Here is an 11,243-nt window from a genome sequence, read left to right on the forward strand (position 1 = left end):
CATGTCTGTTCTATCACTCTGTCTATTCATTCTATCTATTCTGTCTGTCTGTCTATCATGTCTGTTCTATCTACTCTGTCTGTCTCATTCTATCTATTCTGTCTGTCTGTCTATCTGTCTATCTGTCTCTATCTACTCTGTCATTCATGTCTATCTATTCTGTCTGTCTGTCTATCATTCGTTCTATCACTCTGTCTATTCTATTCTATTATTCTGTCTGTCTGTCTATCGTTCGTTCTATCTACTCTGTCATTCATGTCTATCATTCTGTCTGTCTGTCTATCGTTAGTTCTATCTACTCTGTCTGTTCATGTCTATCACTCTGTCGTTCATTCTATCATTCTGTCTGTCTGTCTGTCTGTCTAGTTCTATCTACTCTGTCGTTCATTCTATCATTCTGTCTGTCTGTCTATCGTTCATTCCATCACTCTGTCTATTCTATTCTATTATTCTGTCTGTCTGTCTATCGTTCTGTTCTATCTACTCTGTCATTCATTCTATCTATTCTGTCTGTCTGTCTATCTGTTCGTATCTATCTACTCTGTCTGTCTCATTCTATCTACTCTGTCGTTCATTCTATCATTCTGTCTGTCTGTCTGTCTGTCTGTCTGTCTATCTACTCTGTCTGTTCTATTCTATCATGTCTGTCTGTCTGTCTATCTGTCTGTCATTCTATCTACTCTGTCTGTCTCATTCTATCTGTTCTGTCTGTCTGTCTATCTGTTCTGTTCTATCTACTCTGTCTGTCTCATTCTATCATTCTGTCTGTCTGTCTATCGTTCATTCTATCTATCTGTCTATTCATATCTATCTATTCTGTCTGTCTGTCTATCGTTCATTCTATCACTCTGTCGTTCATTCTATCATTCTGTCTGTCTGTCTATCTGTCTCATTCTATCTACTCTGTCATTCATTCTATCTATTCTGTCTGTCTGTCTATCTGTCTCGTTCTATCTACTCTGTCGTTCATGTCTATCTATTCTGTCTGTCTGTCTATCGTTCATTCTATCTACTCTGTCTGTTCATTCTATCTGTTCTGTCTGTCTGTCTATCGTTCATTCTATCTACTCTGTCTGTCTCATTCTATCATTCTGTCTGTCTGTCTATCTGTTCATTCTATCTACTCTGTCGTTCTATTCTATCTATTCTGTCTGTCTGTCTATCGTATCTGTCTATCTGCTCTGTCGTATCATATCTATCATTCTGTCTGTCTGTCTATCTGTCTGTTCTATCTATCTGTCATGTCTATCTATCATGTCTGTCTATCTGTCTATCTATCTCGTTCTATCATTCTGTCTGTCTGTCTATTCTGTCTATCTATTCTGTCTGTCTGTCTATCTGTTCTGTTCTATCTACTCTGTCTGTCTGTCATGTCTATCATGTCTGTCTGTCTGTCTATCTGTTCTGTCTATCTACTCTGTCATTCATTCTATCTGTTCTGTCTGTCTGTCTATCTGTCTGTTCTATCTGCTCTGTCTGTCTCATTCTATCATTCTGTCTGTCTGTCTATCTGTCTGTTCTATCTACTCTGTCATTCATACTATCATGTCTGTCTATCTGTCTATCTATTCGTGTCTATCATTCTGTCTGTCTGTCATTCATTCTATCATATCTGTCTGTCTGTCTATCTGTCTATCTATCTATCTATCTGTCTGTCTCATTCTATCATTCTGTCTGTCTGTCTATCTGTTCTGTCTATCTACTCTGTCATTCATTCTATCTGTTCTGTCTGTCTGTCTATCGTTCTGTCTATCACTCTGTCGTTCATTCTATCATTCTGTCTGTCTGTCTATCTGTCTATCGTTCTGTCTGCTCTGTCTATTCATTCTATCATGTCTGTCTGTCTGTCTATCGTTCGATCTCTGTCTGCTCTGTCATTCTATTCTATCTATTCTGTCTGTCTGTCTATCGTTCGTTCTATCTACTCTGTCGTTCATTCTATCATTCTGTCTGTTTGTCTATCTGTCTAGTTCTATCTGCTCTATCATTCATTCTATCATTCTGTCTGTCTGTCTATCGTTCGTTTCTATCACTCTGTCATTCATTCTATCTGTTCTGTCTGTCTGTCTTTCTGTCTCGTTCTATCACTCTGTCATTCATTCTATCTGTTCTGTCTGTCTGTCTATCGTTCATTCTATCTGCTCTGTCGTTCATTCTATCATTCTGTCTGTCTGTCTATCTGTCTCGTTCTATCACTCTGTCATTCATTCTATCATTCTGTCTGTCTGTCTATCTGTCTGTTCTATCATTCTGTCATTCATTCTATCTGTTCTGTCTGTCTGTCTATCTGTCTCATTCTATCTGCTCTGTCTGTCTCATTCTATCATTCTGTCTGTCTGTCTATCTGTCTCGTTCTGTCTGCTCTGTCTGTCTCATTCTATCTGTTCTGTCTGTCTGTCTGTCTATCTGTTCGTTCTATCTACTCTGTCATTCATTCTGTCTATTCTGTCTGTCTGTCTATCTATCTGTCTGTCTATCACTCTGTCTATCTATTCTATCATATCTGTCTGTCTGTCTATCTGTTCATTCTATCACTCTGTCATTCATTCTATTGTTCTGTCTGTATATAATTTCTTCTATCGTTCTATTTTTTTGTTCTACTGTTCATTCTATCACTCTATCTTTCTTTCTGTCATTCGTTCGTTCTATCATTCCGTCTTTCTGTCTACCTGTCTGTCTATCCCTCTATTGTTCATTCTATCATTTTGTCTGTCTGTCTGTCCGTATGTCTGTCTACCTTTCGATCATTCTATCAGTCTCTCTGTCTATCGTTCCTTTGTTCGTTTGCTCTATCATCCTATCATTCATTCTATCGTTTGTTCTGTTTTTCTTTCATTCTGTCTGTCTGTTTATCAATTTGTCTGTCATACTATTGTTCTGTCTATCTGTCTATCTTTTGTGCGTTCTATCGATCTGTCTGTCTATCATTCGTTCTGTAGTTCTTTTGTTCCTTCTTACGTTCTATCACTCTATCGTTCATTCTATTGTTCTGTATGTCTATAGTTCGTTCAATCGTTCTGTCTGTCTATTAATTTGTTCTGTCGTTCTATTGTTCCTTCTTACGTTCGTTCTATCGCTCTATCATTCATTCTATCGTTATGTCTGTCTATTGTTCGTTTTATCATTCTGTCTTTCTGTCTGTTCATCACTACATCTGTCATTCTGTCATTTTGTCTGTCTGTCTGTCTGTCTATCTTTCGTTCATTCTATCGGTCCCTCTGTCTATCGATCCTTTGTTCACTCTATCGTCCTATAATTTGTTCTTTCGTTCATTCTATTGTTCTGTCTGTCTGTCTGTCTACCATTCTGTCTGTCATTCCATTGTTTTGTCTGTCTGTCTGTCTGTCTATCTTTCATTGTTTTTTTCTATCTGTCTGTCTGTTGTTCGTTCTATCATTCTGTCTGTCTGTCTGCCTGTCTGTCCTTCCCTTTATCATTCATTCTATTGTTTTGTCTGTCTGTCTGTCTGTCTGTCTATCTGACTGTCTGTCTGTCTATCTTCCGTTCGTTCTATCAGTCTCTCTGTCTATCTTTCCTTTGTTCGCTCTATTTTTCTATTGTTCTGTCTGTCTATCTTTCGTTCATTCTATCGGTCCCTCTGTCTATCGATCCTTCGTTCGCTCTATCGTCCTATAATTTGTTCTATCGTTCGTTCTATTGTTCTGTTGTTCTGTCTGTCTGTCTGTCTATCATTCTGTCTGTCATTCCATTGTTTTGTCTGTCTGTCTGTCTGTCTATCTTTCGTTGTTTTTTTCTTTCTATCTGTCTGTCTGTTGTTCGTTCTATCATTATGTCTGTCCATCCCTCTATTGTTCATTCTATTGTTCTGTCTGTCTGTCTATCTTTCTATCATTTAGTATGTCTATCGTTCTATCGTTCATTCTATCATTGTTATATCGCTCTGTTGTTCATTCTATTGTTCTGTCTGTCTGTCTATCGTTCGTTCGTTCTATTGCTCTGTCGTTCATTCTATCATTCTGTCTGTCTGTCTATCGTTCGTTCTATCACTCTGTCGTTCATTCTATCATTCTGTCTGTCTGTCTATCGTTCGTTCTATTGCTCTGTCATTCATTCTATCATTCTGTCTGTCTGTCTATCTTTCGTTCTATCACTCTGTCGTTCATTCTATCATTCTGTCTGTCTGTCTATCGTTCGTTCTATCACTCTGTCGTTCATTCTATCATTCTGTCTGTCTGTCTATCGTTCGTTCTATCGCTCTGTCATTCATTCTATCATTCTGTCTGTCTGTCTATCGTTCGTTCTATTGCTCTGTCATTCATTCTATCATTCTGTCTGTCTGTCTATCGTTCGTTCTATCGCTCTGTCGTTCATTCTATCATTCTGTCTGTCTGTCTATCGTTCGTTCTATCGCTCTGTCGTTCATTCTATCATTCTGTCTGTCTGTCTGTCTATCGTTCGTTCTATCACTCTGTCATTCATTCTATCATTCTGTCTGGCTGTCTATCGTTCGTTCTATCACTCTGTCATTCATTCTATCATAAAGTCTGTCTGTCTATCGTTCGTTCTATCATTCTGTCATTCATTCTATCATTCTGTCTGTCTGTCTATCGTTCGTTCTATCACTCTGTCATTCATTCTATCATAAAGTATGTCTGTCTATCGTTCGTTCTATCACTCTGTCATTCATTCTATCATTCTGTCTGGCTGTCTATCGTTCGTTCTATCACTCTGTCATTCATTCTATCATAAAGTATGTCTGTCTATCGTTCGTTCTATCACTCTGTCATTCATTCTATCATAAAGTCTGTCTGTCTATCGTTCGTTCTATCACTCTGTCGTTCATTCTATCATTCTGTCTGTCTGTCTGTCTATCGTTCGTTCTATCACTCTGTCATTCATTCTATCATTCTGTCTGTCTGTCTGTCTATCGTTCGTTCTATCACTCTGTCATTCATTCTATCATTCTGTCTGTCTGTCTGTCTATCGTTCGTTCTGTTGCTCTGTCATTCATTCTATCATTCTGTCTGTCTGTCTATCGTTCGTTCTATCACTCTGTCGTTCATTCTATCATTCTGTCTGTCTGTCTATCGTTCGTCCTATCACTCTGTCGTTCATTCTATTGTTCTGTCTGTCTGTCTATCGTTCGTTCTGTCGCTCTGTCATTCATTCTATCATTCTGTCTGTCTGTCTATCGTTCGTTCTATCACTCTGTCGTTCATTCTATCATTCTGTCTGTCTGTCTATCGTTCGGTCTATCACTCTGTCATTCATTCTATTGTTCTGTCTGTCTGTCTATCGTTCGTTCTATCGCTCTGTCATTCATTCTATCATTCTGTCTGTCTGTCTATCGTTCGTTCTATCACTCTGTCATTCATTCTATCATTCTGTCTGTCTGTCTATCGTTCGTTCTATCACTCTGTCGTTCATTCTATTGTTCTGTCTGTCTGTCTATCGTTCGTTCTATCACTCTGTCGTTCATTCTATTGTTCTGTCTTGTCTGTCTATCGTTCGTTCTATCACTCTGTCGTTCATTCTATTGTTCTGTCTTGTCTGTCTATCGTTCGTTCTATCACTCTGTCATTCATTCTATTGTTCTGTCTGTCTGTCTATCGTTCGTTCTATCACTCTGTCGTTCATTCTATCATTCTGTCTGTCTGTCTATCGTTCGTTCTGTCACTCTGTCATTCATTCTATCATTCTGTCTGTCTGTCTATCGTTCGTTCTATCACTCTGTCGTTCATTCTATCATTCTGTCTGTCTGTCTATCGTTCGTCCTATCACTCTGTCGTTCATTCTATTGTTCTGTCTGTCTGTCTATCGTTCGTTCTGTCGCTCTGTCATTCATTCTATCATTCTGTCTGTCTGTCTATCGTTCGTTCTATCACTCTGTCATTCATTCTATCATTCTGTCTGTCTGTCTATCGTTCGTTCTATCACTCTGTCGTTCATTCTATTGTTCTGTCTGTCTGTCTATCGTTCGTTCTATCACTCTGTCGTTCATTCTATTGTTCTGTCTTGTCTGTCTATCGTTCGTTCTATCACTCTGTCGTTCATTCTATTGTTCTGTCTTGTCTGTCTATCGTTCGTTCTATCACTCTGTCATTCATTCTATTGTTCTGTCTGTCTGTCTATCGTTCGTTCTATCACTCTGTCGTTCATTCTATCATTCTGTCTGTCTGTCTATCGTTCGTTCTGTCGCTCTGTCATTCATTCTATCATTCTGTCTGTCTGTCTATCGTTCGTTCTGTCACTCTGTCATTCATTCCTACTTAATACATAATAACCATATTTCAGTTTTTAGTATAGTTGCTACTTTAATACTAATAGACTTCACACAATTTATCCAATCAGAAATTTTAAATGGGAACTATTCACTTTATAAAGAAATTAAAAACAAAACAAAACATGTCAATGAAGAATAATAAATAATGACTGATCCAAAACAAAAAACAGATATCCAAAATTGGGGCCTTTATTCTCACCTGCTGATTGTTAGAAAGAATGCCAAAATCAAGAGAAAAAGTAAAATATCAATCTCAAACTCCACAGGCACTATCACAGCATGGACGCGTTCAGTCACTACGATCTCCTGGACATCAACACTGGACTAAAGGTCGCTGAAGGACATAAAGCGAGCTTCTGTCTGGAGGACACTGGCTGTGATCCCGGCTTTCATCGCAGATACGCCTGCACTACACACACGCAGGTAGACATGACCATACTCTTCTTGTTGTGGATTGCATTTTTTATATATTTTTGACTAACTTAAAGGTGCTGTAAGAGATTTTAACTGTCCTAACTTCCACGCTGCCACTTTCCAAAACCACACCGATACCATTGAAACCATAGACCTTATTCACGCTAGGCGCCATCTTTAATTTTTAATGGGAGTGACAACGAGGCTGGCTGTGAGGGATAGATGTACAGTCTCTTCAATGGGCTGTACTGCAGTTTAAAGTGTTTTTGGATCATTCTGTGGACAAAACATTGATCAAATATCTGTCAAAGACTCATTCAGCCATATCATCCTGCAGCTCTTGCCTGGTTGCCCACTGTAGCTAAGCAGGGTTGAGCCTGGCCAGTACCTGGATGGGAGACCTCCTGGGGAAAACCAAGGTTGCTGTTGGAAGTGGTATTAGGGAGGCCAGCAGGGGGTGCCGATCCTACGTTCTGTGTGGGTCGTAATGCCCCAGTATAGAGAAGGAGACACTATACTGTAAAAAGCACTGTCTTTTGGGTGAGATGTATAAACTGAGGTCCTGACTCTCTGTGGTCATTAACAATCCTAGGGCACTTCTGGTAAAGAGTAGGGGTGTAACCCTGGTGTCCTAGCCAAATTGGCCCCTATATATTATGGCCTCCTAATAATCTCCATCCCTGAATTGGCTACATCAATCTACCATCTCCTCTCTGCCCGCCAATAGCTAGCAGATCATGTTTGTAAATGAGAAGTGGTTCTCAAACAGTTTACCTGGATAAATAAATAAAATAAATAAAAAATAACATTCAGTACAAAGAACTTGAGTTGTGGAAAATCAGATATGATCTAGGAGCAAAGATGGCGCTAGCGTGAATAAGGTCAATGGAGCTATGCAATTCTTAGAGAGAACTATCTGTTATCATTCCCATTCATCTCTATGGCTGTGCTCAGCTAGCGCTGGTTTTCCAGGAAGCTAGCGCAATGGAGGCTGCCATCTTTGCTCATGGGTGCTCAGTTCTGGGATCGGGTGTCACTTGACTGATCACTCGTCAATGGGAATAGACAAGGAAAAATATAAATACATTTTAAGCTTTTAAGAGCCCTTCTAAAACAATCTGTCATTGGATGTACTATAATGTAATGAAATAATTTAGATTCAAATGGTTCTTTGAATAAAAAATAAAAAGAATGTCAGAAAACATGGCTACTTTTGAATGGCTGTCTATGGAGAAACATGCTTTTTGCCATTGGGTGGTGTAGTTCCAGCATCTACCAGCAGGTGCTAACAGGGACCTGCTAACCAGCCAATTCCTGACCCCCTGTTAAAACCTGACACAAAGTATGTTCCCAGAGTTGTCAAACACAACAGTAGCGATATAGTGCCCTCAACTGACAAATTATAAATCAGAATATGGCATTAAATGGTTAGTTTACCCAAAAAGGAAAAGATTTAAAAGGAAAGCACATTTAAGCTCCGTTTGTCCATATAATACAAGTAAACAGGTGCCATCAGGCTGCTGGCTGTTTGACGTTCCAAAAGTCAAATTTAGGCAACATAAATGTAACCCACATGACTCCAGTCGATCAATGAACGTCTTGTGAAGCAAGTCAATACATTTGCGAAAAAAATATACCAATAATTAAAATTGTATTAACATTTAAATAATGGTTCGTACTAGCAGTGAACTAAGGGCCATTTCTAGACATAGGCAAACTACCTGCTGCGGGGCGCCACAGAGGAGGCCGCCGCAACGCACCCCAAAACCCACACAACGGGGGCAGCAATAGGGATCTCGCCTAGGGCGCCAGAATGGTCTGAAAGGAACCTGAGTGAACGTATCATGGAGCTGTAGCATGACATAAGCGTGATGACGCGTTCACGCAAGAAGTCGGAAGCGTGCACTTTGTATACAACAGAAGGAACGAATGTCACGCAAGAGTTAGGTCATTTCAAACAGCCTCCCAGTGCTGGACGTTTTAATTATCATTTAATTTTTTACACAAACCTATCGATTTGCTTCAGAATGCATTAATTGATTCATGTGGATTACTTTTTTGCTGCCTAAATATGACTGTGGCAGGGCGGAGGGCGGAGCCGGGTTGTGATTATACACACCTGGTCCCTTATCAGGCTAATTAAGCCTCCGAGAGATGGTGGTGCAGGAGAGAGAGATTGTTAACGGACATGTTCGTCATGTGTGTGTGTGTTTGTCTGTTAAGTTTATCATTAAAACTATTGTTTATATTGTCAAGCCGGTTCTCGCCTCCTCCTTCCCATTGTACTCCTTTACTCTGGTGCCGAAGCCCGGGAAGGAGGAGGGATGCCTGTCGCGGAGTCCTCGACACTGCCGTCCACACAGGGGAGTGCCGCTACCATCCACCGGGGGAGGGAGTAGACCGACCGCCTGGACGCAGTGAACGCCCGCCGTCCGCGAGGCGAGTGGGGACTGGACTCCTCGACCGCCTGGAGCGATGGAGCTGCTGCCAGGGGTGGAGGAGAGCTCTGCCATCCCCCAGAAACGCGGAGGGGTCGGAGGAAGACCACCGTCCGCGAGGGGAGGAGGGAAGTGTCTCCCTGACCGCCTGGGGTGGTAGGGTCGCTGCCAGGGGCGAAGGAGTGTCCCCACGAGTCACCGAGAACGCAGAGGGGCATTCTGACTGCCGGGGGTTGTGAGTCTGACTCCGGTCAAACCGCCAGCAGCCTGATGGCAGCTGTTTACTTGCATTGAATGGACAAACAGAGTTTAAATGTGCTTATAAAAATCTTAATCTTCATTTTGGGATGAACTAATCCTTTAAGCCTTAATAATTAGCTGCATCTAAGGGGTGACTGTGGCTCAGTTGGTAGAGCGGGTTGTCCACTAATTGCAGGATTGGTGGTTCGATTCCTGCCCCACATGACTCCACATACCGAAGTGTCCTTGGGCAAGACACTGAACCCCAAGTTGCTCCCAATGGCAGGCTAGCGCCTTGCATGGCAGAAAGTGTGCGAATGGGTGATTGAGTCACAGTGTAAAGCGCTTTGAATACCGCTAAGGTTAAAAAGGCGCTATATAAGTGCAGACCATTTACCATTTGTTTGCCGTTTACGAAGTCAATAGCTGTCAAAGCCTAAGTAGATCATAGGAACCATTGGCGCTATTGATCTCTATGATCAACTTAAGCTTTTGATGCTTTTGGGAAAACACAGCTCTGGCCACAAAATGAGCATCATGTCTTTGACCCATTATAGTGTTGTTGTATTTGCAGGGATTGAGTCCAGGTTGCCATGACACTTATGCAGCCAATATTGACTGCCAGTGGATCGACATCACAGATGTTCCTCCAGGAAACTACATTCTTAAGGTATGAAAGTTTCAATAAGGAGCGAATGTGTTGATTCGCTTTCAATTCTTGCCAGGGTTTGAAAATCTGATCCTGCTGTTGATGTTTGTTTCACATCCTGCTCAGGTCACAGTCAATCCAAACTTCCTGGTGCCCGAGTCTGACTTCTCTAATAATGTCGTGCGATGTGAGGTCATTTACTCTGGCCATTTCATCCAAACACGAAATTGCAGAATAACTGGGTGAGGAAACTTTCATTTCAGCACATCTTCATTCATTACTGTATAATCAGTGCAACAATCATGTTATTTTTTTTCCATTTTCACAGGAATTAAAGACATCGGATCATGTTAATGTGTTAGCGTACATTTTAAAGGCCTATATAATAGGTAATAATTTAATTGAAAAGTTTCTCAGTAACTTGAAACGTTCCATGCAATTGAAGACAAATGTACTGTACTGTCTCTATTTCTACAATAATTACATTTCTTGCCTAGTATGTATGTTTGTATCCTATTGCTTTTAAACGTTTGTATTTATTGCATAGAGTATTATAAATATATATAATGTCCATTAAACTAAGATAATGTTCATTTGGACGTTCCACTTGATTTTGAGTTCATAGTGGTTGAGCGTATTTCTCCAGTTCAGACCACTTGTGTAAAATTTACATTTGAAATACTCTTAAGAGTTGATACTCCAAATTCTGGGCCAATATTTCTGTATCTTAAAAAGCTTTGTGAATATGCAATATGTCGAGTTTTACTGTGTTCACTGTCTGCCTTTTTCCTTTGCCATGATTATCATATTCGTACCATGAATCCTGGACTTGGATGGACGAAGCCGTTTGGCTTGATATACAATAAACAAAACAAATAGAGTGAATGTAATACAGAAATGAATTGTGGTTCTTTTCTAAACACTTTCTGCAACAGAGCACGGGTTCACTCGGTCCAAAAGAGTTCAAATGAAGTATTAATTGAATTATTTAAAGAAAATGAAGGCATTTTTGAAACTCACAAGGAGTTTCATTGACGTACTGAGACTAAGGCATTCTTGAGTACCAATGAAAGGAAGAAGCCAAAGACATCAAACATTCAGGCCCGGAAAAAGCTACCCCAACAACCCCCCCTCCACGATTGGTATTTGGATCAAAGGCTTTGAGATGACTTTTGAAAACCGCTGAACAAGACAATGAACAAGCGTCTTTATGAGAAAATGTCTCTTATATGCTCCGATAACTGCTGCTGTGAGCCCC

General features: G+C 40.4%; 1 protein-coding gene across 1 annotated transcript in view; it reads left to right on the forward strand.

Annotated features, from left to right (window-relative positions):
* The window catches only part of loxl5b (lysyl oxidase-like 5b), a 19,257-nt gene extending 8,365 nt beyond the window's left edge, over positions 1 to 10,892 (forward strand). Inside the window, exons 4-7 of the mRNA XM_052133408.1 lie at positions 6,511 to 6,667; positions 9,911 to 10,006; positions 10,112 to 10,227; positions 10,314 to 10,892. Coding sequence (XP_051989368.1) covers positions 6,511 to 6,667; positions 9,911 to 10,006; positions 10,112 to 10,227; positions 10,314 to 10,320 — 376 coding nt within the window. The 3' untranslated portion in view covers positions 10,321 to 10,892. The remainder of the gene's footprint in view (positions 1 to 6,510; positions 6,668 to 9,910; positions 10,007 to 10,111; positions 10,228 to 10,313) is intronic.
* Positions 10,893 to 11,243: the final 351 nt, after the last annotated feature.

Source organism: Xyrauchen texanus, chromosome 9 (genome assembly GCF_025860055.1).
Source record: "Xyrauchen texanus isolate HMW12.3.18 chromosome 9, RBS_HiC_50CHRs, whole genome shotgun sequence".
Lineage (NCBI taxonomy): Eukaryota > Metazoa > Chordata > Actinopteri > Cypriniformes > Catostomidae > Xyrauchen > Xyrauchen texanus.